The sequence below is a fragment of the Peromyscus leucopus genome, chromosome 7 (assembly GCF_004664715.2).
Source record: "Peromyscus leucopus breed LL Stock chromosome 7, UCI_PerLeu_2.1, whole genome shotgun sequence".
NCBI lineage: Eukaryota > Metazoa > Chordata > Mammalia > Rodentia > Cricetidae > Peromyscus > Peromyscus leucopus.
In genome coordinates, this window is record NC_051069.1 from 107,219,818 (window position 1) to 107,247,398 (window position 27,581).

The following is a 27,581-nucleotide window of genomic DNA, read 5'->3' on the forward strand; positions in this document are numbered from 1 at the left end:
GGGTAGAGCCCCACACAGCAGACTTCTGTCTTAGTCACTGACCCATTGCTGGAACAAGACAACACAATCAAGGCAACTTAGAGAAGAAAGCATTTAACTGGGGGCTTGCTTACAGTGTCAGAGGGTGAGTCTGTGACCACCATGGCAGGTATCATGGCAGCAGGCAGGCAGGTATGGCACTGGAGCAGTAGCTGAGAGCTTAAACCTGATCCTCATGCACTAGGTGGAAAGAGATGGAGCCAGGAACTGTTGTGGGCTTTTGAAACCTCAAAGCCCATCCTCAGTGACACACCTCCTCCAACAAGGCCACACCTCCTAATCCTTCCTAAACAGTCCACCACCTGGGAACCAAACATTCAGATGGCCTATGGGGCCATTCTCATTCAAACCACACAACCAACAAAGAAACAGGGCTGAAGAGCACTGTAGACCAGTAGACCCATAGATGTGCACAGATATTCTACCCAACAGCAGAAGATGGTGTTCTCTTCTCCAATGCACAAGGAATGTTTTTCAGGATAGCATGCACATGAAAATATAAATCTTAACAAATCATGAATCTTAACAAAGCTTGAAATCATACCAAATATCTTCTCTGACCACAATGGAATGAAACTAAAAATCAATAACAGAGAGAAAAAGGGGGGAAATGGTAAATTTGCTCATGAATTTTCCATTTGGCAGGCCTTGGTCAGGCCACCTCATCTCTCTGCATGGAGTTCATGTCTGCTGGGTTCCCATTAGGGGCCCTGAGGTCCCTAAGAGCCCCACTCCCATGATAGCTTGATCATATGAGAACCCCTTACAGAAATCTGGAGTTTCCTTGGCTCAGAGCAGCTAAGTTCCAAGAACAAATAACTAGGAGAAAGCTCTGTTGCTGTTTATGGAGTTGGCTTGGAAGTCACATAGTACAACTTTCGATGTAGCCACAGACCCTGCTGGATGGCGGGGAAGCTGCCATTGGCTTGTGCTTCTCTATGGGAGGAACTGTTGTATGTCATTGTAAGGAGCGTGGGGGGAGACATTCTGTGTAGAGTTTTGAAAAATGCCCTCATCTCCACTGAAGCAGGTTCCATCTCTGGCTCTTTCACCGTTAATTAGGAAGTCTCATGGTGCTCACTTGTTTCCACTGTAAAATGTGAGAGGTCTGTCCAAGGGGGGTTAGGGCATGGGAGAGTTGGCCTGAGAGAGGCAGGAGGACAGGACCCAGAACTTGAAGTTTGTCACAGGATGGATTGAGATCACATTCTCTCCTCAGTTCTTGCCTCTTCCAATTGCCACCTCTGATCCCACCCCTTTTCATACCCACCCTTTCTTATCCCCACTTCTTCCCATCCCACCAACCCCACCCCTTCCCATCCCTACCTCTTCCCATTCCCACCCCTTCCATCCCCACCCATTTCCTATCCCCACCCCTTCCCATCCCCACTTCTTCCTGTAGCAGGCTTTCTTGGACCACCAACCAGCTCCCAAATCAAGATACAGAGATTTATTATTAGTTATGAATATTCGGGCTTATCTTATGCTTGTCCCACAAGCTCTTATAACTTAATTTGACCTGTTTTTCTTCATCTACAGTTTGCTTCAGGGCTTTTTACCTTTCTTTCATTCTGTATGTCCTACTTTCCTGCTTCCTCTGTGGCTGGCTGCTTGGCCCTCTTTCTCCCTCATTCTCTTCTCTTTTCTTCTCTCTCTCTCTCTCTCTCTCTCTCTCTCTCTCTCTCTCTCTCTCTCTCCTTTCCCTCCTAAACTCCTCCTCCTACTTATTTGCTCTGCCTGACAGCCCCGCCTATCACTCTACTGCCTAGCTATTGGCCATTCAGTTTTTATTAGACCAATCAGGTGCCTTAGGCAGGGAAAGCAGCACATCTTTACATTTTTAAACAAATGCAGCATAAACAAATGGAACACATCTTTACATAGTTAAAGTAATACTCCCCATTTTTTTCCATCCACACTTCTTCCCAGTCACACCTGTGATCCCATCTCTTCCCATCCCCATAGGGCATCCCATGCTGTCTATAAAAAGCTCATTTTAAAAAAAAATAAATAAATAAATTTTTAAAAGACTCATTTCAATCAAGGGTGTACCTGGGGATAAAAAGAGTTTATGAGACAAAGCTTGAGTAGCTCACATGTGTATCAGGGAAAATAGACCTTGAGTCACAACCTGTCTCTAGACACACTAATAAAGGTTCAATCAATGGCCAATTCCAAGTTTATAATAAATACACATCTGTTGATGGAGCAGCCCAGATCTACCTCACTTGCCTGTAAAGAGAAAGACACATAACTAGAAGTGGGCCTGGGTTTTGAGGACCAACATTCTAAGATTGAGAGGGTGACTCTAAAAGGGAGAGAATGTAATTATCAATATAAGGTCAATTCAAATGCCTAAGTAGGGCCACACTCGCACTGGACCTTCAAGCTTAAGTTCTACCAGCTTGTTGAGGATGTCTTCAGCTTTATCCTTGCCCTAAAACACACAGGGCCGTCCTTTCTTCTCACCCTAGACATCTGCACACCCCACACCCTCTTCTCACCTTGGACATCTGCACACCCCACCCTCTTCTCACCTTGGTGGTGATGGGATATCAGAGAAACCTTTGTTGAAGCCACTATGGAATTTGGCTTTTTCCTTACTTCTGTAGGCTCCAAAAGAACACAGGAAGTTGCTCTTTTCCCCCAAGACTTCCATGATAATCAAGGAAGGGAATGTTGGCTAGGACACTGTATTCTTTTGGAAATGTGGCATGGGATTATGAATTTCCATGGGCAAAATTACCCTGTCTGGTAGAGTCTAGACTCTCTGCTAGCCAACAGGCTTGCTGGAGTCCACGCTGGCACCCAGAGAGGCCTGTGGACTGATAGTCTGCGAAGGGAACAAATCACCTAGAAGTATGCTTCGTAGGAGGGAGAGGAAAACCTCACCACCTGAGCAGTATCCTTGAAGCAGTTTGAAACTTGATAAATTACAGCTAATGAAGGACAATCTCCAAATCCTCCTGAAGTAGTAAAGTAGAGGGAGTTGGGAAACACCTCCATTGTCTAGCAGGGAGAATGCTCTCACAGATCAGAACATCAGAGAGATGAGACCACAGTGAAGGACAAATTCTCACATCCTCCTATACTTCAGGGAGAAGGCGTTGCAACCTCGGCCACTGCCGCTCCCCATTGCATGGCCAACCTTCACAGGTAGGCCCACGCTTTGGTGCACCCCTGGATCTGTGGGGCCCAAGCCAGCTTCGACACACTGAACTTCAGGCCCCAGTGCTGAGTGAGGCTTTGACTGCTGAGGTCAGCCCTGGTGAAGGGAATGACATTTTCTGCTTACCACTGGCTGCTGAAATATCCTCAGTCCAAAGGCCTGAATGCCTTTGGCATTTCCCTCTGGGACTAATATTCAACATGGCTCCATCGCTCATGTAGAAAATGGTTCAAGGAAAAAACTCTCTTCCTCCTCAAGAGAGAACATGGAGGAAATGAGCAGACTGATGTCTCAGGATGCTGTACGTGATGACTAGCCACTGATGTCTGAGAGCATCTAAAAGATATTCCTAGACCAGCTCAGGCTGAAGGCACCTGTCATGCATGGCCATGGCTGGCTTTTCATGAGAGCGCTGGGAATTCAGACCAAAGTCCTGAGGAAGTGTTCTTACCGACTGAGCCATTCCCCCACCCCCTCCTGCATGCTTCTAGAAGGAACTACTAGAAGCACTCGGTAAGCTGAGAACTAGAACAAAGAATGGACGTGCTCACAGCCTCAGGACCACTATTGACAGAGCTTCCCTGGGACCTTAAGGAAGTCCCTTCCACATGCCAGGGAGCTGGCTTCTTGAGGCTGTGAGGAGAGCACCCGGGGACTCAGAGGAAGAGACCTGGTTTGGAAGTCGACAGTTGTCCATTATCCTTTCATTTAGGTTCTGTGCCAACCTCCCGCTTTCTCTCCCACAGACAGTTTTTGAGCGGAATTGCCGATCTGAAGACTGCGCTGCCGACCTGCAGCTTCGGGGGAAACTCCTGCTTTCCAGGTACGTCATACGTCACTGTTCCTTTCATGATGCTGTTCCAAGAAGCTGGTCTTTTTTTGACTCCAGACCCAAAGTCTAGATTTCCCCAATAAAAAAAGGGTAAGCAGTATTAGATACTTTGTGAGTTGGTTTTAGAATGTATGTTATAAATACAATTTTAAAAAACAGATATTACCAGAGGGATTAGCTGGGTTTCAGTTTGCGATTTTACCCCAACTCACAATTGACTGCTCCTTATAATTTCTGTTTGTGTGTTGAGAGGGGACTAGATGTTAATTACGTTGCGTTAGATTGCACCATGGGAAACTGCCAGCATTTGACCTCTGGGCTTGGTCTCATGTGACTTAAGGTAGTATTATGTGAGGATTCCTTTCATCTTGCCCCTGACATTTAACAGTGGTGTCCGTTTTAGCAACAGAACAGTTTCTGAAGCAGGACGGGGTGAAGGAAGGGGGCAGCCAGCCTGCCCATGCAAGCAGTCTCTTTATTATTTCAGGGCTTCCTCCCATAGTCTGCAAATCCCCCACGGCTAGAGACGAACCACAGCAAAGCCTTCTGTTCCCCTTCGCCAGCCTTTTATTTCAGGTTTCCTTTGGAGTGACTGCTTGTCCTGAATCAGCCACATGTCAGACAATGGTTTCCTTTTGTAACACGAGTTCTGAACGATTTTATTAGCTTTGGGGCCAAGAACCCACTCTGTAAGATTTACAGTCACTTCTCAAAGCAACCAGCAGCATTACTAGGTGGAAATGCTCGATGGTGTACTTGCCCTTACCTGACACGTTGAGAGTGAAGTTGGAACCAGTGATGACACATACCCCGGGACCTTTTTGGTTTTGTCCTTTTGTGTTTTAGATAATGTCTTACATTGCCCAGGCTGGCCCCTAAACCCCATCTGCCTCAGCCTCTAGAGTGCTGGGATCACAAACACGCCACCATGCCTGGCTCTGGTGCTGTGACCCTGTCACTTTTCTGTGTGTGTGTGTGTGTGTGTGTGTGTGTGTGTGTGTGTGTGTGTGTAGGGAAGTATGCATTCACACGTGTGCCTGTGGAACCTAACCCTGTCACTTTCCTGTGTGTGTGTGGGTGTAGGGAAGTATGCATTCACATGTGTGCCTGTGGATCCAGAGGTCAAGTCACTCGTGCCATTTTCAGGGACGGGTTTCTCTCACTGGCCTGTGACCCTGGAAACCTGGAACAGCTAACTAATTAGTCTAAACTGGCTGGCCAGATGAGGCCCTGTGATCACCTATCCCTACCTTCACAGTGTGAGAATGACTAGTGCACACTGCCAAGCTTAGCTTCTTATGTGGGTCCTGGAAACAAACTGCAGGCCCTCATATCTGGGTGAGGAGCACTTCATCCACTGAGGTGCAGCCTCGGTCCCCACACTTTTATTATTTCATAACAGTTTACTCATCAATGGAAAATCACACTAAGATTCCAGTTCTTTTGTTGTGGAATACTGTCCCAGTCCCCTCCCCTCCCCACGGTGTGCACATACAAACATTCTCCCCAAGTCTTAGATGCTGACTGCCTCTGGTTTCACTCTGTAGAGGTGGCTTCAAGTAGCACATGCTTTCCTAAGCTGAGGAAATTGCTTTAGACTCAGAGAGTGGATAATGGGGCTGTTTAACAGGGAGAAGAGCCTCCGGGGTGGTTAGAGACATCAATTTTAAAGAAGGTTCATAAATTATCAGCTCATTCATTTTAATTTTAGGTATGTCTTCCAAAAAAGTGTTTTAGGGAAAATACATGAGTTTCTTTTTATGTTGAGCTAGACTGTAAATGCTGGGGTTTATTTTGGATCATAGAAGACTTCATGTGGTAGGAAAATATTCACTTGATCCGTGGCTAAGCATTGCTAGGAAAGCTCTGGCACCCTTGCTAGCCATTTGTGAACTGTGCTTTCTGTGTCGCAAGATGGAAAACTCAAGGATCGTGGTCAGAAAAGAACTTTTGGCTTAAGTTGCTTCCATTGCTGGCCTTTGAGAGTGCTGTTGAAGCATGGCCAGAAAACCTAAGCTGTGATAGTAGTACCTGTGACATCTTACCAATATGGCCACCTGAACAAGACCCACACAATGACAACGCCCGTTCACATCCCAGTGTGGATGGAAGCAAGCCAGGCCCCAGTCCAGGATGAAGAGCTATAGGCAATTAATGGCTGCTAAGAGAGGGGGACTCAGTCTTCGCCAGGTATAACCCCGATAGGTTATCTAGTCCCAAATGGTTAGCACTAAACACATATACATATAAGTAACACTGAAAGGACTCAGAGGGTTGTATTTCTCTTCCCCCCCCCAATCCTGTGGTGTGTATATGTGTGTGTGTGTGTGTGTGTGTGTGTGTGTGTGTGTGTGTGTGTTATGGGAGAGAAAGATCCATGGCACAAAGTGGCAGTCATTTCCTCTTATGGATCTGCAGGTTACCTGAAGGTTGCTTACATTCACCTGTACCTCTGCAGATGCATTTGTGCATCTGAGTGTGATGAGGGGTAGAGTCTAGGCCTGGTTGTCCTAGCCTAGTTCTCTCCTTCCACTGTCCCTCTGGAAGCAGTGGGCTAGAGTGGGCGTAGTCTTCTCAAAGAATGTCAAACTTGTTTGAGGGCCAGCACCAAGAAGCGAAGGCTCTTCAGGCCTGGGCTCAGAACTGGGACACTGTTACTTTGGCCTTGTTCCATTGACTACAGTATGTCACATGACCAAACTCAAAAGTCAAGGACTGGAAAATGTTATCAGCCTCTTTAGTGCATGGATTTCCAAAATTTACGGGAAAGGGCAATGAACATAGAGAGGGCAAGGGATAGTGACCCATGACATGATCTACTGCCGTCCATAAGGAGCAGGGTAGTCTCCTCTCTCATCCTGAAACCATAACACTTTCAGGGTGAATCTGGCCTTTCTTGGAATTTCATCACCTTAGGGACAGAGACATAAGCCCTGGCACCTGGGCGAGGTTCCTGAACCCGGTGGCAGTGTCCTTAGACCACTGTGCCCATCCTTAAGAATGAGATGTTTTCCTATAGATCTTCCACGAAAGAAGACTTTGTGGTGCTCTTAAAGCCCCTGGTTTTCCACAGGAGGTCTCGGGGAAACCCTCTTCCACAGCCGGTGAGTGGAGACAGAAGCCAAACCATAGCCTCGCATGAGCCCGGTGTGTGTGGAAAGACACAGCCAGAGAACAGTGGTGGGAACAGGGCTCTAGACTGGCTTCGGTAGTTTAGTGCCTTGAGGCAGAGGAAGCTTTCTTGCTTACTGACTAACCTGCGATTCGTTATTGCCTAGGGTGCAGTGCACACTCATTTCTTGTTGAGCAGGTACTAAGAACAGCTGCAGAGAGAGATGGCAAACGGGCCCTACTCTCCTGGTCTGTGTAGTCGAGGCAGGAGTGACCCAAGAGACTGGCTGGTGGTGATGGGTGTGAGAAGAGAGGGGGTGGACTCTTACAGGGAGCATCTCCAGGAGCCCCATATCGAGGGGCATGGAGAGAACTGAGGCACTCTAGGTAAAGAGAAGTGTGAGCAGAGATCTGGACTCCCATGAAGAACTATGGGCATCTAGGTTTGTGGAGATGCTTGGGAGACGTGAGATGAGGCAGAAGGAAGCAGAGGAATTGGATTTGCAATATACCCATGAGTTGGGGCTTCATCTTGAAGCCAGGGGAGGATAGGAGAGTCCCAGGGGAGGACAATAAACCTAACATGGATGCAGTGAGCCATGCTTGGGGGCCCAGGGCATGGGATATTGGGGTGGTAAGGGTCATTTGGTCTCCTGCATTCAAAAATAGCTTGTTACACCTGGAGCTTTGAGTGTGGCACTCTTTACATCTATAACAATTTCATCTCACCTGGAAAAGGTCTGAGGCAGAGGTATTAGTTGTCTCAAGAGTAGCAGCATCTGTGCCAGGGTTAGCCTGTGGGGACTGCTGGGATCATCTCTACAATGGTGCTCCCGAAAACTTCACCAGGGTACTTTGGGTAGAAGTTGGGCCTTTTATTCATCTGTAGAACCCAGCTATCATGAGTTCTGTGCCCTTGCTGTGGGAAGCTGTAGTGTAAGAGTATGGGAAGGAGGCCTGGGATGGCTGGGCAGTCTACAGTGCAAGATGCTATTGCAGACTGAGGACTGTGCATCTTATGGAGGGGGATATGCTCACTGATGGAGAGTGTCTACGGCCCTTGGAGAGGACCCAAGTTCAATTACCAGCTTCCAGCTGACTAGAGCTCCAGCTCCAGACATCAGGCACCTCCTTCTTGCCTTTTTGGGCACCTCTGTTCATGCTCCCCCTCTCCGTCCCCTGCAAACACATGTGATTGATTCTAAATAAAAATTTTAAAAGAAAGTAGAGGGGAAATGTTGAGGGAGTGGGTCACCCAGAATAGTCAGGACCATGAACATAATTGGTGTTTTTCTTCAGTTTTTGTCTTTTGAGACAGGGACTCACTAAAGAGCCCAGGCAGGGCTCAACCTGGCAATCTTCCACCTCCGACTCCCGAAAGCTGGGATTATGGGCATTTGCCACTCTGCCCAGATTGGATATTATTTTTCCCCAGGGGGAGCCCTGTGCTATGACATGACATCCACATATGCCCAGGAACAGGGATGGAATTGTTCAGGCGGTCTCTGTTAAACAGTGCTGTCAATTCCATTCATAGAAGATCCCACCGCCTGTCAGGGTATGTATGCATAGTACCTCAGAAAGCATCAGATGTGATCACAAGAAAAGAAATAGAAAGGAAAATAGGTCGTGGCAGTTGAGATGAAAACTTTTTGTTTGTTCCTGAGCATCCCACCGAGGACAGAGGAACACATCAAGGCTTCCTTAACAACCGACCCCAGTTAAAAATTAAGGGCCTTGAAAAGACTGTGGAATATTTGCAAAGTCCAAATGATTTGCAGCCACATAATTACACCCTGGCTGTAACTTTGGTAACACTGCTTTCATGGGGATTGAGAGAGCATGTTTCCCTAAACCACTGGCTGGCTAGAGGGTGGCTAGCTCCATCCACAAAGGACCAGCTGTTAGAGAGGACCACCCCATCTCAAGAGCACCCATAGTCAGGAGCTAATTGTTTTCCTTCTCAGAAGTGGTCAGAATCATCAACCACAGTGGAGAAAAGAAGTGAGGTTTTCTTCTTTATTGAGCATCTACTATGCAGTAGGTACCCTACAAAGTTCTCCATGTGAGGCTGCAGAGATGGCAGCCATCTGTAACTCCAGTCCCAGGGATCCAATACCCTCTTCTGGTCTCCATGGGCACCATGGTTGTCCACGCATGTACCTAGGCACAGCACCACACTCATAAAGCTAAAGTGAAAACGGTTCTTCAGTGTGCACGAAGGCTCCATGACATCTGCAGCACTTTGGACAGCACTCGGCAGCACTCAGCTTCTACGTGACTTTGTCTCCTCATCTTGAAAGTGGAGAAATAACTGCAGTCCCAGAAAATACTATTTTCGGTATTTAATAAATGCATATATATTTCACTGATTCACAAAGTGCCTGGTTGGCCAGGTGTGGAGGTACATGCATGCCTTTAATCCCAGCACTCAGGAGGCAAAGGCAGGTGGGTCTCTGTTGGTTTGAGATCAGCCTGGTCTACATAATGAGTTGCAGGATGGTCAGGGCTACATAGAGAGACTGTGCCTCAAAACAAAAACAAAAAAAACAAAAAAGTGCCTGGTATATAGTGAGCATTCCGTAGGTGAGTCTGAGCCACCCTGCTGGTGGAAGTGGAACACTGTTGGAAGTAAATATGACTGTGTTGGCTCTGAAGAAGTGCTGAGGCCCAGGAAGAAGCCTTGCTTGAGCTCATGCTATAGGAAAAACTAAAGCTCCTGACAAGGGGTATGGAAGTCACAAACCTGAGGTCAAAACCTGAACGGCAGAGGCAAGGAAATTACTTGGTGGTGGCTCCCAGGCACCGTGTTCTGTCATTTAGACTAGTGTCCCTTGTCTTTATGGGCATTTATCTTGGGGGACCTGGCCTACCTCAAGGTGGAAATGACTTGGAAATTCCTCTTGAATTTTGTTTGGTTTCCTGTGTGTTGAGGCTGGGGATGGGGGTGGGGGGAGTCTGCCACCCAGAGAACTAACTCCATTCTTTTGTCGATAGACTCGAAACGGGGGGGAGAGGGGGTACCTTTCACGCACATGAACAGCAGAAATCTATCCCAAGGAAGAACTTCATGGGCAGCCCTTCCAACTGTTGAGATTATGATGGGATTGTTCCACCTTCTACTCCCTGGATGGTAGAGAATAGGGGTGCTTAGAAGGTCACTGAAGGAGGACCGAGGCAGTAGCCATAGCAGCCACAGAAGAGGTTGGTGGCATGCTTACAAGGAACCCCCAACCCCAGCCCCTCAGTGCTTGCCTAATAAACTTCTATTTGGTGGTGGTGTCGTTTGCTTTCCAATACGCCAGCCACAGGAGGTCCCTGTGCCAGCGCCTCTCCAGCAGTGTTGTGATGACGGGACTGTTGTCCTAAGAACCGGACCCAAGCGAGGGACTTACCGACAAATGGTGCCACTGGAGTCCTCACATCTTCCCATCCTAGCATGCTGTGTCTCTGCTAAGATTTTTTGCAAATCATTGTATCTCTTGCCACTAAACACTAGATTCACCACAGCAGGGCAGACTTGTAGTTGTGTGGGGGGAAACAAACTATGATGTGTAGCAAGCTTTCTTGGACTGACAGCCCCCAAACTATGACACAGAGACTTATTATTAATTATGAATGCTTGGCCTTAGCTTAGGCTTGTTTCTAACTAGCTTTTTTTTTTTTTTTAACTTAAAGTAACTCATTTCTACTAATCTATGTGTGGCCCTGAGGATCATTTACCTCATCTACATACTGTCTATCCTGCTTTCCTGTTTCCTCATGTCTGGCTGGCTCTGGGCTGGCTGGCCCCTGGCAGGTTGGCCCCACCTCACTTGGGTCCTTGAAAGCTGAGCTTAACCCCATCAAACACAGGCCTGTGTCTAACTGGGAGCTGCATTTAACTGCCCCAGTTCTAGGAAGTTGGTGCCCGCACTGTGGCAGGCATTTTTACTCAGCTTGTTGTTTCTACTTAATGTGCTGGCTGCTCAAGTGATCGCTGTATGCCAGAGTCGAGCCTCTGTACACTGTGAGCACCTGGCTACTAGGAAGTCATGTCAGGTTTTTTTTTTTTCTTTCCTTTTTTCCTTCTTTTTTTTTTCCTCCAGCTTTCTCAGGCCCTACTTAGAAATACGTGCGCCGTGTTGGGTGCCAAAATACTGTTTTAACTTCTTCACAGTGGCTTCACTCTAAACTCCTAGCATCCTGACTGCTCAGGCCGTAGCCTGAGGGGAATTCTGTTTCCCCCAGACAATGGCTCTGTTGCTGTCACTAAAGGTAGCTTTAATTAAATTTCTATCTTTCTAATAAAACTGGAGAGTCAAAGGCCAGGATGAAAACCTGTGAGCTCAGAGAGCTAAGGGTAGCCACGGGCTAACTTTCTTTCCTTGCTGCTGTCCGGAAGCCTCTTCCCTTCCATTCTGCCCCAACTGAAAACCCACACTATACTCCTCCCTGCTACCTCCATCAACTGATTGCTAACCTCGCCTCTCTGAGCCCAGGTTATTTAATTAACACAAATGCAACACATCTTTACATAGTCAAACAAACGCAGCATAAACAAATGTAACACATCTTTGCCTACTTAAACAAATATTCCACAATAACAATTACTCTGTGCAGTTACTTTGTTTCCCGCAAGCACACACTCTCTCCCTCTCCCCCAGGGTTTTTCTTGTCCTGTGCTCGCTCTCTCAGTAGCTTCTGTCCCAGCTTTGATCTGAGCCACCAGGTGTAACCAGAGGTAGGTGAGGATGCCCTGCTTGTTCTCCTAAACAGCTGTACGTGAGGAGACACGGTCCTTTCTATTTGTCCCGGTGGTCAATGACTGCACCACCCCCACCCCGTGAGCCAAAGATGAAGCTTGGGTAAAACATGGAATGCCCATGAATCATAGCTCACTTCAATGGGAGGGTGGGAACCACATAAGAAGTCTTCCATATTTTATGATACTTCGTCCCTGACCTCCTCCTAGGTGGTCTCAATCTGAGCATGGTGAGCTGGGTGGATGCTGTGGGCACCACACCCAAGTCCCTTGTATGCCAATGAAGAGCACACACCACTGCATTGTACTAATAACTCATTGCCCTCACCAGGTTCAGAGAATCACTGTGGCCTCCTGCCTAAGTAGTAACTCCTCTTCCCAATCGCTAACCAAGGGTGACTGTTGTAGTATGTAGAAGCCTAGCCACTAAGTGAAGATTAACTAGGTAACACCACTGGTGTCCCACACATTCTTGTGAGTCAGACCAAGACCTAGGACCATAGCCCTGCTCAGGCTGCTCAGACTGCCTCCCCAGTTCCCACGGACCACCCAATCACTGTGACATAGACGATACATCCTTAGAGCCTGTGCTGAGATGCTTGGAAGTTACACGTTGTGTCTGTTCTGTCTGTTCTTTCCTCCCCTGGATAGGCAGGAAGTGTTCTTTGTAGAACTCTGAATTTCAAAAAGAACTCTAATCCAATGGACTTATCAGACATGAATGATGGGACAGTTGTTCATGGTCTTTTTTATTTGCCTTAATATTGGAGCCATGTGAAGTGAGAGGCTCCTTTAGGTTGGCTCCTAGGACTTGGATCTTAGGGATTGCCTCCTGAAATGCAGGAACTTTGAGACTGTCCATATCCACAGGATACAAGCAGAGGACCACCCTCATGGGAGATGCTCCCACTGTAAAATGTGCCTATTCAGGAGCAACCAAAAAATCTCCCACCAAGGGAGGGAGCACTGATACCCACTGGAACCGTCAGCCTTGCTCAGAGCCCCAGACCTTTTCTCAGAAAGTTTTCTGTGGTAATGAGATTTGAACAGGGGGTAAATGACATTGTCTCAGTTAACACCTATTTTTCTTCAAGGGGAGAAAAAAGACAAATTTGTACATTGTGGTGTAGAAGCATGCAAACCATCTGACCTCCAAAGCCAAGAGGGAGAAAATTCTCACCTATGCCACTCCTCAGCCCTCCTGGGGCTTGGGGAGAAGGGAGCTTGTTGTTAATGCAGAGGGGTGAGATTTTAGTAAATTTGTTGTTAATGCAGGGTGGTAAGATGTGGTGAAGTTGTTGTTAATGCAGGGTGGTAAGACGTGGTAAGGTTTTTGTTAATGCAGGGGAAGGATTGTGGTGAAGGAGGTCAACTCTAGCTGATGATTCCTTATTACATGTCTTAAAAATTCCTGCAAGGTGGCAGTGGCACATACCTTTAATCCCAGCACTCGGGAGGCAGAGCAGGAGATCTCTGTGAGTTCAAGGCCAGTCTGGTCTACAGAGCAAGATCCAGGACAGGCACCAAAAACTACACAGAGAAGCCCTGTCTCAAAAAAACCAAACAATTCCCTTGTCATCTTTCTTCCTGGCTGCAGGGCTGGGCATGCCTTCCCACCTCCTCTCCCTATCACAGCTTCTCCCCCCATCCTGAGCCAAGCCCCCACCATCATGTCCCACAGAGCAGGAGTCACCTCAGCCTACGTGTCATGCCCTGCTGGTGATCTGAGCTGAGAGATATAGCGTCTGTGAGCAGAGACAGGAAGACAGTCACATCTTGGTTTTCATTAGCTTCAAAGAGAAAGATAGCATTTTATCCAAATGTGGATGTGGGCAGCCAGCCAGAGTGGCATGAGCAGGACTTGTCACTTTGTCACACCCAGGATGACAGATGCTTTTCGATGGTACTGTGGGTATATTTAAATGTCATTTGTCCCTGCCTCAGAGTTGTGGCAGTTGTCAAATCCTCGTCCCCATCTTACCACTTACTGAGTTATTTTAGGAAGCGTAATGTTGCTAGATCCCACATTTGTTCAGCATAATAGTCGTCTGTTTTTGTGTGCTTGATTTCTTCATCATCCCACCTTCCTCTTGGCGCATCATCTTGAGAAGGGGTCCTCTTGTGCCACTGCACTGCCAGTGGGGTGCAGCAGCACAAGACAGGTTAGAACCATGTTCTAGAAGTTTTCCTTGCATGTGGGTAAAGACTGGGTGAGAGAAAAGCCTGTTCCAGAGGCAGCCACAATGGTGTGCTATCTAGAAGTGGGCCTTCCTTTGAAGACTAGGTCATTTCTTACAAACATCAAGCCAGACTTACAGCCACGGTCCCTGTGGCTCCCAGCAGCACCTGTGGGGACACCTACAGCCATCCTGGTCTCTGCTCGTTAAGGACACAGAGAATTCCATCTGAGCTTCTGCGAACTTAAGAAAACACAGCCTCAGAGAGGAGGGAACTGCTATGGTGGCATGTGTGGGCAGCCACACTGAGGACGTGTGGGGCTGCCTGGGTGGCTGCAGCTGCACAGCATGTATCTAGTCACACCTAGTCACACCTGTGGGACCCAGAGACCGGGGGAAAGAGCTCAGGGCTTCTACTCCCCTGTGGCCACCTCACTTCACAGCAGGAAGGATGAACAATTAGGAAAATTTGCCATTTCAGGATATATATATATATATATATTTTAACCTGCTGCCATTGATGTCACCCATTGGGAAACATTGTCCCCTAAGGGAGTACTTGTCAAGAGGCCTTGATCGCTCCAGTCATCAGGCCGGCAGGCTCCCCCAAGCAGCACAGGTGTGTGTGACACTGTGGGGTGGCAGGGGGCCTCTGGCTGGGCCAAGGCAGGCATTCCTACACAGCCCCTGCTTCCTTCATGACATCAGACCTCCCAACAGCCCACAGACCTTGGGAATGCCTCTGCCTCTGCCTCTGCCCCTGCCCCTCACCAAAGGATTTTAGTCCTTAATCCAGTAGTTACAGGGAATGAACCTGATTCATTCCAGATGTCCCAAGACTTCATGATTCCGGAAACTCCTGAGGTAAAGGCTGATGAGGCTCCGAATTCCTCTGCTATCGGGGAAGCAGCGTTTCTTTCAACATTTACACAGATGGGACAGGAATCACTTGAGCCACCTAGAGGAACCAGGGGCGGGTGGGGGGGGGGGCTCTGGCTAGCTGAGTCTCCTCATTAGAAGAAACAAGGTTGTTGATACAAGTCCTGGCCCTACAGTGAGGATGAGCTGGTGCCAAGGCCAGAAGTCACGTGGACTGACTCTACTTCTCTGAACCTTGCTGGGGGAACCACTGTTTGGATTCATTTCTCTTTAGTAAACATGTTTTACTTTCACTACGAACATAACACTGGCTCGGGTGGGTGTATTTAAGGAAGTAAAAAGCATTTCTACCTTCGTATAAATGGATTTCCAGTCCAGATATTCAGTCCTAGGAGCTATCTCTCCAGTCCATTGCAAGTATTGGTGAGGTGTAGATGAATTTCTAAGCGCTCTTATTAAATAAAGAACACGGAGCCAGATATAGGGGTGAAAGCCTTAGGGATCAGGGAAATAGTGAGAGCCACCAACCACCTTACCTCACCAACTCTATAGCTTCCAAAATGCTACGACTTCCTGTCTACCCAGGCTTTTATTGCCTTGCTGTTCTGCCCTCTCATTGGCTCTTAGCCCAGCTACCTCATTTCCTTGTCACTGTCTGTCTGTACAGACCTCCAGGTCTCTCTGGTTGGTACTGGGATTAAAGGCGTGTGTCACCAAGCTTGGCTCTGTTCCCTAGTGTGACCTTGAACACACACACAGACCCTGCCTGACAAGTAATCGGAATAAGGGCATGTGCTACCACTGCCTGACTTTTGTGTTTACTTAAAACAGCTTGCTATTTCCCCAGATCTCCAGGCAAAGTTTATTTATTAACATACAAATAAAATATCACCACATTTCTCCTTTTTTGTCTAATAAAAATAACAAATAAAAAAGTTATAACTAATATAAGAAAAACTATATACAATAAGTACAATAGCAATATACAATATATACAAGCAATAAATACATCAAAGCATTACAGAGTCCTCCATCTCCAGCTGGAGCTAAGTACCCTGTGGGTCTGATCCATGAGATTGGAAAGGTTTCATAGAGCATGGCCAGATGCAAAGCCTCAAGCTATGTGGCATAGCTCACTGTTTGAGAAAGTTGGCATTTACATATGTACATAATATATTATATTTAGTGATAGTGGTTTGGGTTTATGCATTGTTGAGGATATAAAAGGCATGCATATGAAAGTTGTACTCATCCTACATAATCCTCAGGGAATATGTCCCAAGGCTAGTAGAGAATGCCTGAATCCTTAATAAAACTTACACCTTATAAACTGTATTAGTTGGGATTCTCTAGAGAAGCAAAACTAATAGAATGAATATACATATTCATATATATGGGACTTAATAGTGGCTTACACGTTATGGTTCAATTATCCCAACAAAGGCTGTCTCTGATGGAAAATCCAAGAATCCAGTAGTTGTTCAGTACATACATCTAGACGTCCAGCTAGTCTTCTGTATGTGCCGGAATCCCAAAGAAGTGGCTCTAATACCAGTGAGAGGTGAACTCACCAGTCAGAGCGAGGGCAGGCAGGCGAAGAGCAAAGGCTTCTGTCTTCCGTGTCCCTCTGTAAGTTGACCGCAAAAGGTATGGCCCAGGTTTAAGGTAGATCTCCCTGCCTCAGATGCTCTGGATTTAGGGAGGGCCTTCCCACTTCAAATCATTCAATCAAGAAAAATCCCTCACGGGCATACCCAGCCATTTCAGTTTTAGTTAATTCCAAATGTAGTCAAGCTGAGAACCAAGAATGGCCATCACATAAACCATTTTTTCTTTCTTTATGTACAAATCAGGCACAGTAAAATTACTAACAATAAAGTAGAATAATTATAACAATATGCTATAATAAAATGGTTATTATTATAGGGTTAGTATTGATACTCTCTTTGAGCCCATTATTAAGTAAGACATGAAAAACCACTTGAATACGTGGACTCGGACACTGAAGTTCCACTCCTGTCACCCATGCTGTGCTTGGAGAGTAAAGTGTCCCCCACAGGCTTCTCTAGTTAACACTCAGTCCCCAGGTGCTGGCGCTGCTTGGGGAGGTTATGGAATCTTCAGGAGGTGGAGCTTTGCACCCGCGGCAGGCTTTGGGGATTAGCCTGTCCTGCTTCCTGTTGTCGCTCTCCTGGCTTCCAGGGTGAGGCTGAGATGTCCTAATGCCACTTCCTGTTCCTGTTGCCATGCCTTCCCTGTCATTATGGACTCTCTTCTGGAACCAGAAGCTAAAGTAAACATGCAAGCTGCGTTTGGTCGTGGCGCTTTATCACAGCAATGTAGAGTAACTATACAAGCCACGTTCTCTTTCCAGCCAGGGTGTCAGTTGCTTGTAAATGCTGGTTTCCACGCTGTCCTCTCAGAACTTTTCCGGTTCTCCTTGCGATTCTGCCCCACAAACACATACATGTGCTCCCTCTTGAACACACAGAAAAGAGACTGAAACTGTGGTACCTGGGGTGGACCCTTGTGGAAATTGCCTGTGGACCACAAAGATGAGGTTATGTGTTACCCAGAACCTAGGGCTCCTTCTATAGGAGCCTGGACCCTCCCCCCATTTTCGTAAGTACCAGGATTAGCTGGTGGCAGTCTCTTTCCAGTGACAGGCTTCACCCACTGGCTATTTCCTGTTGAGAACACTGGCAGAGGACCTTAGCAGGCAGAATCCTTGCTGTCTAGATCCCTTCCATCCTTGACCTAGTTGCCGGTCTAGTTCTGCTACCAAGTACTGCATCTCTTCTGCCCATCAGAGGTGCTTGGAGTGGGTGACACCTCCCCTTGCTACGACAGCCCTCAACCAGTGACTGCCCAGAATAAGTGTACAGATGTTCCTCATCCCTAATGAGATAGCTCTGAGGCTTGTGCTTTTCATGGTTCCCGAGTATTCTCCAGAGTGATTAAGTTCCGGGTACCCAGAGAGGTCACTGGCTTGATGCCATAGCTCTCAGCAGTTTCCTGTTCCCCAGTGTCCCCTTCCCTAGGTGAGTTTTGGAGATCACTCCTGAAATTATCACTTGCTCTCAAACCTGTCTCCTCGAGTATCTCATGCTAAGATATTCCTGTTCTCCATGTACTCATGGCTCGCCTTCTTCCTCCCAACGTATCACATGTGATGAATGATATTCACTTGCCTGATGTGTAGGCCTTGGACATGAGATTTAGGTAAAATTAAAAACATGTTTGTGGGAAAAATCACACAGATGCCTTCTCTTCTTTGGCATTTCTCAATACTCACAAGGCTATTTATTTTGTAAATTTTTCATGCAACATACTTTGGTCATATTCCTTCCCCTCCCCCAGCTTCATCCAGATCTCCCTCCCTACTCACCCCACTTGATAACTTACAAGTGTTTTTAAGAGATAAATACCATCGCTGTGGCTTTTCTTTCCAGTGCTGGGATTAAGCCTGGAGTCTTCCGTATGCCAGGCAAGTACTCCACCACTGAGCCGCATCCTCAGCATTTAAGCTGATTTTTTTTAAGCAACCAATTTGATTTACTTTATTTTTCCTGTAGTTGTAATTGTAAAATTCTCTTTAGCGATAAGTTTGATGGATGTAATTGACTTGGATGCACTTAGTAACCTTGCATGGTTAGCGTCCTTCACTTAGGCCGCTTCGATGCCGGCAGCAAGAGGAAAGCCTGTTTTATGGTGAGCAGCTTATACCTCCAGGTAAAGTCACAGTTTAGGTCTTTAGGAACATTTAAAATTATCCAGTGTGTGGGGGGGGGGAGGGGGAATCAATCATTGAGCGTCCTTCAGCCACTTTAGTCCTGTTGAATCTTCAGAACAGTTTATCTGGGTAGAAGGAGGGAAGTTCTTCCCATAAGGATCAGCACAAGTTGCTGATAACATAAACGCATCGAGTTTACCCAGGAAGGAGCTGTGGGTGGTCAGCGTGCTGTGGGGAAGGAGTGAGGCCAGTGAACGAGGGCAGCGAAGAACTAGGGCTTCACACAACTCCAGCAACCCCTGGCACTGGGGAGAATTATCAACCCGGTAACGCCTTAGATGCTTTAACATGCATTAGTAGGGCTGCAGAGATGGATCAATGATTAAGAACACTCATTTTCCAGAGGTCTCAGGTTCAATGCCTGGTGCCCAGTGGTAGCTCACAACTGTCTGTAACTCTAGTTCCAGGGGAACTGACACGCTTTTCTGACCCCATGGACACTAGGCATGCATACAATACACAGACATACGTGCAGGCAAAATACCCATACTGATTTTATATATATATATATATATATATATATATATATATATATATATATATATCACAAAGATATGTTATGGAGGAATTTTTAATTAAAAAAATAAGCAATGTGTGTCCGTTAAGCTATGAAAGTGCTAGAAGATGGGTCTTATAGAAACAGTCCAGTTTAAATCTTTTGGTGACTATTAATGATGCTTTTCATGTGAAAATACCAAGGAGATCTATGTTCAAAAGAACATGGCCCACTTAAAAGACTGCACAAGCAAATTAGAATTAATGGGAAAATTTATCAGAGGATAAAGTTCCTTGAAAATTAGAAAAATTGTTCTTTAATAAATAAACAAGCCCCCATGGAATGTCTGGCGCACAGACTGTGCGCAATTGTTTGAAACTCTTGGCAGGGCTGTCTAGAAGCTGTTCTTCAGAGTCCTGTTCTATTCAGATGTCATTAAAAGAACCTTTCTTGCCAGAGTCCTTCCTAATGGAGTTTATTATCTGAGAGCCACAGCATGGGAGCTCAGGGCATTTGACACCAGCTCCACTCAGAGCCGGCATGGCTGGGTGACCTCAGCTGAGTGGGTCCTCTCTTAGACTCAGCTTCTCCTTCTGGGAAATGTGACGGTTGAGCTGATGGGCTGCTGTGGAGTTGCTGGGGGTGTCTGTTTGCCCATTCAATGGTGGGGCTCATAGAACGTTGGGAGAGGCCAGCCTCTGACGTTCTCACTGAAGATTTAAATGACCCACTCAACGTTTCCATTTGAGACAGTTACTGCTGTTCTCATTTGTTGAAGAACGATCTTCCTAATTATATGTCAGGAAATTATATTCCCTTAGAAATCTGGTGCCAGAACCAGTTCTGCCCCTCAGAGTGCAGTGATGGGCAATCTAAGACAAGGGCTCCTGTCCTCTGCTGTTAGACCCTGATGGTGGAAACAGTTCCTTGTCCCAGATTAGTCTGTGAGAGCTACCAGTAGCCACGCATACAAACACAATGACTCTCCCTCCCCCGGAGCTGGTTATCAACTGCCAGTAGCTCCTCACTAAGGGCTGGGGCCTGGAGAGAACCTCCGGCACCTATGCTGGAATTTGGTTCAGATTGGTGATGTTGTGCAGGTAACCCCAGCTTGTGTGATGTCATAAGTACCATAACCATGGCAAGTCTGGAAGTTTGTTTCACATCACTGACCCCATACCTTACACATATAGACAACACCAAGTGGGCTTAGTGGATGTGGTGGTTTGAATGTAAATGGCCCCATGGGGTCATATATTTGAATGTTGGGTCCTCGGTTGGTGGAACTGTTTGGGAAGGATTGGGAGGAGGTGTTGCACTGAGGTTGTTGGGCTGTGAGGTGATCTCTCTCCCTCTCCTTCCTTGTGACTGTGGATTAGATATAAGATTTCAGCTAATGCTCTAGTCCCATGCCTGCCTGCTTGCTGCCATGCTCCCAGCCATGATGGCTATGGACTCCAACCCTCTTGGACTGTAAGCCCTAATTAAATGCCTTCTTTTATAAGTTGCCTTGGTTGTGGTGTTTTGTCACAGCAATGGTGAATTATCAGAGAGAGAGAGAGAGAGAGAGAGAAGAGAGAGAGAGAGAGAGAGAGAGAGAGAGAGAAGGAGTATATGAAGTTGGGTAGGGGAGTTGAAAAGAGAAATTAGGTGTATAAATGATCATGTTTAATTGTTTAAATGTATGAAAATTCTTTAAAATTTTAAAAATTAGTATGTAGCCACCTTGGTAAAGTGTAGAGCTGAGCAGAATTCAAGAGGCTGGTGAGCTCACAATAGGAACATACGTTATTCACACAACATCAAGAAGGACTCCTGGCACCATGGCAGATGGGACAAAAGGACATGGGTGACAGTGGAGAGGAGAAGGCTTGGTAGACATGGGAGGCCCTCAGTTCCCACCCAGCCTCCTGAGCTCTCTGCCTCGTGGTTTCCTCCTCTCGGGAAGCGTTGCTCTCTTCAGTTCCTGTGAAGTTTCAGAAAGGCTTGTTTGACAGCACACCCGGCTCCATGCTGCAAACTCTATTTTCCTTTCATTCTAAGAATAACTTAGCGAGCAGCAGCCTACGGCTTTGGTTATAGAGTTTTAGCTTTAGAGAAAGAATGAAAACAACTTTGAGGTCTCTTTTAAAAAGTTTTCAGTTCACTTCTATGCTGGAAGGTGCCTGGCTTTCCTTAATTGCAGAGCCAAGCTGGAATCACTTGACCATGAAAACCCAGGAGTGACCTTACTGTGTGATTAAGTGGCAGGGGCCCGTGTTGTGGGGGCTGGCATAAGTTCAGATGTCCCTGGCCTGATTCCTTGGCATTTATACATGGGAGAAAGAGACTAGTCTTGTGAACTACAACACTGACAAGAGGCGGCAGCTCTCTAGCCTGTGGCGCTGTGCCTACCTCTGTGGTCTCTCTGTTTAATATCCCACAGAAACTGGTTACTCTGAGGTGACTGGCCGTCTGTGAGAGTGTGTGCAGGTCCTTCTCTTGATAAAGCTAGATGAATGCTGTCTCATGATTCAAGGTCTGAGGAGTCTTCCTTTCATGTTACAAAAGCAAATGGGGACAGAAATAACCCATCAATTGTTTAAAACCAGAGTGGCCAACAATAATAAATCATTGCCACAATAGCTTGGGGTCAAGGTCTTAATTCATTGGAGGCCATTCAAGAATTTAAAACTCTTCTCTAAGTTAATTTTTCACATCTTGTTTGGATCCCTGGAGCTCTCGCTTCCAAAGCAAGGCCATCAGATGTCTTGTTGAGCATGTTTTTCTTGTTGGCATGCCAGACGCACTAGAGAGGGGGCTTCTTTCCGGAGATGGATAATGGCGGTTCCTTCCCCCAAAGTCTATATTTCAAAGAATAGTAGCCTGTTGAGTGTTTGAATAGTTCTCTTCTCTTGCATGCTGTATTAGCTATGTTAATTGCTGCAGACCACATAACATATACCAATTAATTTAAGTCTAGTTTATTGGAAAGATACAAGCTGGTTTAGATGAGGCTGCCAAGGCACTTGGAGGGGGCAACCAACTTCAACAGGAAACAAGGAAAGCGTCTTCTGGGTCTTCAAAACTTCTGCAGCCACCTCAGATAATTACAGGACCATAACGTCTTTGTGAAACCCTCAAAATTCAGAGCTGTGGTTGGGAGCATTATCACCAAAGTAAGGCCACTTGAACAAACATCCTTAGATCACAAGACTGCTTACTCAGGTGCCCACAGCTTTACCTGTTCCCTATCTGTTGATGTACCTTTCACGTCTATCGTAGAGTCTCTGAGCCAAATAGCCAAAAGTAACAACTGTCCACTGCACAGACTCTCAGAGGCTTCTGCACATCCCACTGGAGTGACTTGATTTCGCCCAGAGCTTATACGACTTGGTATTCATCTCTGTCATCGCCTTCGGTACTCATCACTGTTACCGCCTCCATCCCCGTCGTTACCATCCTTGGCCCTCTCACTCCCCCGCTCTCCCTGCCATTGCCACAACCCAACATCCTCCCCTTCTCTCTTCTCCCTGTCTTTGACTCTCAGTCACTTTCAATGCCAAGTACAAAGGAGCCTGATTTCTCTACCCATACTCAGCAGCTGTGCCATGCTCGGCTCATTCAGCCCCAGCCTTTCCATGTGTTCGCCAGGCCCCGCCAGCAACTGCCCCTTGTCACATGCTCACTCATTGTGCCTTCTCCAGTGGATCTTTCCCATTCATGAGCAAATGCACTATAATTGCCATCCTTTAAAAATCATCTCCACAGCCCACTTCCCTGGTGGCTTCTATCCTGTTTCTCCATTCCACTTTACTGAAAGGAACACCTCCTGATACCCACCTGTACTCACTGTTCTCAAGGACTCCCCTCTCACTCCAGTCAGGCTTTCTGCCCTGACTCACTTGTGGAATTCATAACAAGGTCACCAGTGACCTCTGTGTACATCAACGCTTCAAGTGTGGGTCACAACCCAATACGGGGTTGTTGTAGCTGAACATGGGATTGCAAAATCCTGGTAGTGATAGGTTTCTGAACTCATAATAACTACGATTTAATGCAGATTTGAGGTGTCTCTGGCAATTGCACCCCCTGACTTCTCTGTAGTGCCACCATTCTGGACTCTACTGAATGTGCCGTCACGCCATGGTGCCAAAGAATGCTGCCTGAACGTCCGTGCAGCTGGTCACTCTCTTACAGATCGTAGCTTTTTTACTGTATATACCATGATTTCTGCTTATAAAGAAACATAATGATTTAATTATAGAAAACAAAGGCTTTTAATAATTTCCTACCATTACTCTTTATTATATCTCAAATGAGTATATTTTAAATCTGTTTTAAATAATATCTTTATCCTTTGAGTCTTTCATACATGTTTACAATTTATTTTGATCATAGTTACCCCCTCCTCTTTCTAAATCTTCCCAGACACACCCCTACCTCACCAACTCCTCCCAATTTCATGTTCTCTTTTTTATGACCCACTAAGTCCAGTTTTTGGCCACATACCCATGATTATATAAGCAGCACAAATTAGTGTGTACATGGATTGTTGTGCTATACAAATAGTCATACCCATGTCATTCGTATACAAACTTGCTTTAGTCCTTAATAAATATTCAATTTATATGTATACCAAAGATTTATCTTAAAATAGATTTATGATTTGTTTCCAATAAGTGTTTGAACTGTATACTTGTTTCATACACTTATTTACCCAGGGTCATATAAAAACTTCTAAGACACTGTATTGATTGGTTTTCATTGTCAACGTGACATACTGTAGAATCATCTGGGAGGAAAGTGAGGATTTGTATAGATCAGGTTGGCCTGTAGGCATGTCTATGGGGGATTGTCTTGATTACATTGATTGGGAAGACCCAGTCCACTGTGCATGGCACCATTATCTGGGTTGAGAGAACCCGAGCTGAGTAATAATCACACATGCATTTATTTTCTGTCTGCTGTTGACTGAGGAGGTGGTGTAGTTAGGTGTTTTAAGTTTTCTTCCACATTGAAAACTAAAATTGTGATCTGAAATAAACCCTTTGTCCTGTAGGTTGCTTTATTGGGGTATTTTATCACAGCAATGTGAACGAAACTAAGTGAGTCATAAAGGCTCACAAGTAGAGAAAGCCTAAGAAGCCCTGCTCTATGTGACTCATTTCAGTCATCAGTTCTAATCCTCCTGCTGTTTGAACCAACTTCCATGCTGGACAAACCTGACATTCCTCCAGACCAGCTGCACCTGTCTCCTCTTCAGGTTCTAAATGAGAAAGCGCATTTTCTTCTACACTCACTTTCTCGTGTCCTTCGTCTTTATCCCACATGCAGATCTCCAACCCAAACGCCTCCTCCAACTCCCAGCTCATGTACCAAGCTGTCTCTGTGTTTCCTATAAGCTGCAACAGGCATCTGCTTTGTCTCTGCTAAGCTTTCTCTACGTACAGTCTCTCCTGTCTCACTAAATGGCAGCCCAAATGCAGTTATTGAATCCCCAAGCCCTGGAGCCACCATCGGCTCTTCATCTGCTAACATCCCTCATCTAATTCCTCAGGAGAAAAATCCAAGGTTGGCACAACCTTAGAAACATCTCCAACATGGCTCTTCTCCATACTTCAGCAGCACCTGCCTGGCCTGACCTTTCCCCTTCTTCCAACTGACTTATTGCAGGAGACACCTCACCCAACTTCTCTCAAGCTTGCTCCATAGACTCTTTCCATCATATCCAGCAGGAGCCTCCTCCTGACATGGACCCCAAGAGTCATTACTTCTCAGCTCAGAGCTGGTAGAGGTTTCCATCTATATCACATTTACACCAAGGTCTTGATGGCGACACACTAGGACCTACAGATCTGGCAATCCTCTGTGGCCTCCTTCTCTTCCTTGAACATGCCAGCTCTGTGCCCACCTCAGAGACCCTCCTTGGGAAGCCCTCCATTCTGCAAATCCTGTTCTCTAGTGAGGTCACTTCCTCATGGAGGCTTCCCCGACTACTGTATTCAAAATTGCAGCTACTCCTCCAGATCAGGTACTTCCTTCCCTCCAAGGTGTCTCCAGCTGGTTATGTATATTTGCTTTGCATATGCATTTTCTATCTCCTTGAAGTTACATACTACTGTTTCTAGGGCCTAACTTTCTTTTCTTCTTGTTAGGATAAAAATCTCTAACCAAAGAAGCTTGAGGGAGAAGGGGTATATTTTGGCTTACACTTCCAGGTTACAGTGGGTCATGGCAGGAAGTCACAATAGCGGGCGTTGAAGAGCTTTGGCTCATTGTGTCTGCACTAAGAAGCAGGGATGAGCACTAGTACTCAGCTCTCTGTTTCATCATCTGCAATCCATGCCCAGGGGAGAGCTCCGCCCACATGAGGAAGTGTCTTCCCACCACAGTTCGCACTCCACACAGGCATGCCCAGAGGCCATCTCCCAGGCAATTCTAGATTCCGTCACACTGACAGTCAACACTAAATGTCACACCTAAGAGGACAAAAACACAGCATCTGCTCAAAAGAACTCAGTGAATGAATTTCACATAAAGCTTTCTAAATGTTTTTAAGCTTTCCAAGTCTGATGTACACAGTTTCTTGTGAGCCATGTGCCAGTCCAGTGAGTTCAAAAGCACAGAAGCCCTTGTTCTAAGGAAAACAAAAAACAAAAACAAAACACCAGAGGCCCATGGGTGCTGGTTCTCCGAGGCCATGTGCCTAGTGGATGGGGCTCCTGAGAGCTGTAGTCCCGTCCCATCCCTCCACACTACCTGCTGGCGCCCTGTTACCTCACTGTCAGTGTAAGAATACCAATTGCTGTTTTTTTTTTTTTCTTGGCAGTGTTGATGAGAAAACCCCATACCTAGCTTTGGGGGCTGTGAAGAATATCTCTCTAAACATCTCCATCTCCAACCTTGGGGACGATGCCTATGATGCCAACGTATCCTTCAATGTTTCTCGGGAACTCTTCTTCATCAACATGTGGCAGAAGGTAAGGAGAGCTCCCCTGAAAGGGAGACATTTGCCATCTAATACACCTGCTGACTTGCTCTGGAGCATGGGTCATGCAATGATTCTACAAAGGCCACTCCTTTATAAGGAACTTGGAATTACTAGAAATCGACTTTCATCCTGGACTAAGCAGGCTGCTGGTATGGCCCAGGTATCAGCCATGAATACATACCCTAGAGAGCATCTATCTTACGTTTTGCTCCGTCCCTTCTCTCTTGTGGACTGGCCCTCTCTGAGCAGCTACAGCTGTTATTTCCAGCACATATACGTTCTATAAAATTTCAGTTTTGTGTCAGTAATTGTGAAAATACGTATGGATGGATTCCTGCTTGTCATGATTATGATCACTAATAATACATTCCATGCTCTCTGTTACATGGGAGTCTGTGTCAGCTAATACTTTGACATATTTATATATTTATTCTTGCCACATTCGAGGGAATTGAGGAAATTCGATGATTTCCATTAGTCGAGTGAGCTTTTGTAGAGCCAATTCACTCACTCAAATGAGTTGAAGTTTACAGAATGTGGTTCCAAAAGAAAGGGAGGGGGGCTGTTGCTTTCTCCCTCCCCTATGCCCCTCAGGGCACTCACCCCTGTGAGAAAGGAGGAGCAGGCCTGGGCAGGAGACCCCATTCTACCTAGTTGCTCTGGCAGCAGATTTTCGGATGTTTGCAGCTTTTCCCTGTTGGTGGCATTGGCCTCAGGGAGCTGGTGTTCACATGGAACCTGAATCACTTCATGAGGAACTTCCCCCTGGTCCTCAGCTCATGGCACCCTGAGGTTCACATTTGAGCATGTAGGCGGCCTTCTGTTCAGGCATTTGCACTGCCCATTGAGGTTGTGAAAGACAGTGTTGATGAGTTAGTCACTCATCAGTTCTAGACAAAAACTGTGGTCACTTGAGGGCAGTGTACTTGAAGAGGCCACAGGAATGAGTCAATAGCTACCATCGCTGGTTGTGGTGTCAATGAGGGTGAATCAGGTTGACTCCTTTACCATTGAGTCCCGGTAACCTAGAAAACCTTTGGCCTAGAGATTCTTAGTTTTCATTTTGGCAGAACGCTGACAAGATATCATGGCTCCTCATGATGCTGTAAGCATTATTGTGAGAGTAGGGGAAAGGTATAGAGACACCCTGTAGCTCTGTGAACCAACCAGAAAAGCAGATGGCCACGGTGACAGAAACAAAGATGCCCCCCATGACAATCATTCTTCAAGGTTCAGTTGGGATAGAAATGGTCTGGCTCAGGTCTAACTGCACTGAGGTAGGTAGTGATGGGCGGCCAAGGGAGCTTGCCCGCTCCACCACATGGACAACACATGGACTTTACTAGGCTCTGTATGAATCTTACCAAA

General features: G+C 46.4%; 1 protein-coding gene across 1 annotated transcript in view; it reads left to right on the forward strand.

Moving 5' to 3' along the window:
- The window catches only part of Itga9 (integrin subunit alpha 9), a 279,440-nt gene that overhangs the window by 152,532 nt on the left and 99,327 nt on the right, over positions 1 to 27,581 (forward strand). The window contains exons 17-18 of the mRNA XM_037208241.1: positions 3,955 to 4,031; positions 26,052 to 26,202. Coding sequence (XP_037064136.1) covers positions 3,955 to 4,031; positions 26,052 to 26,202 — 228 coding nt within the window. The remainder of the gene's footprint in view (positions 1 to 3,954; positions 4,032 to 26,051; positions 26,203 to 27,581) is intronic.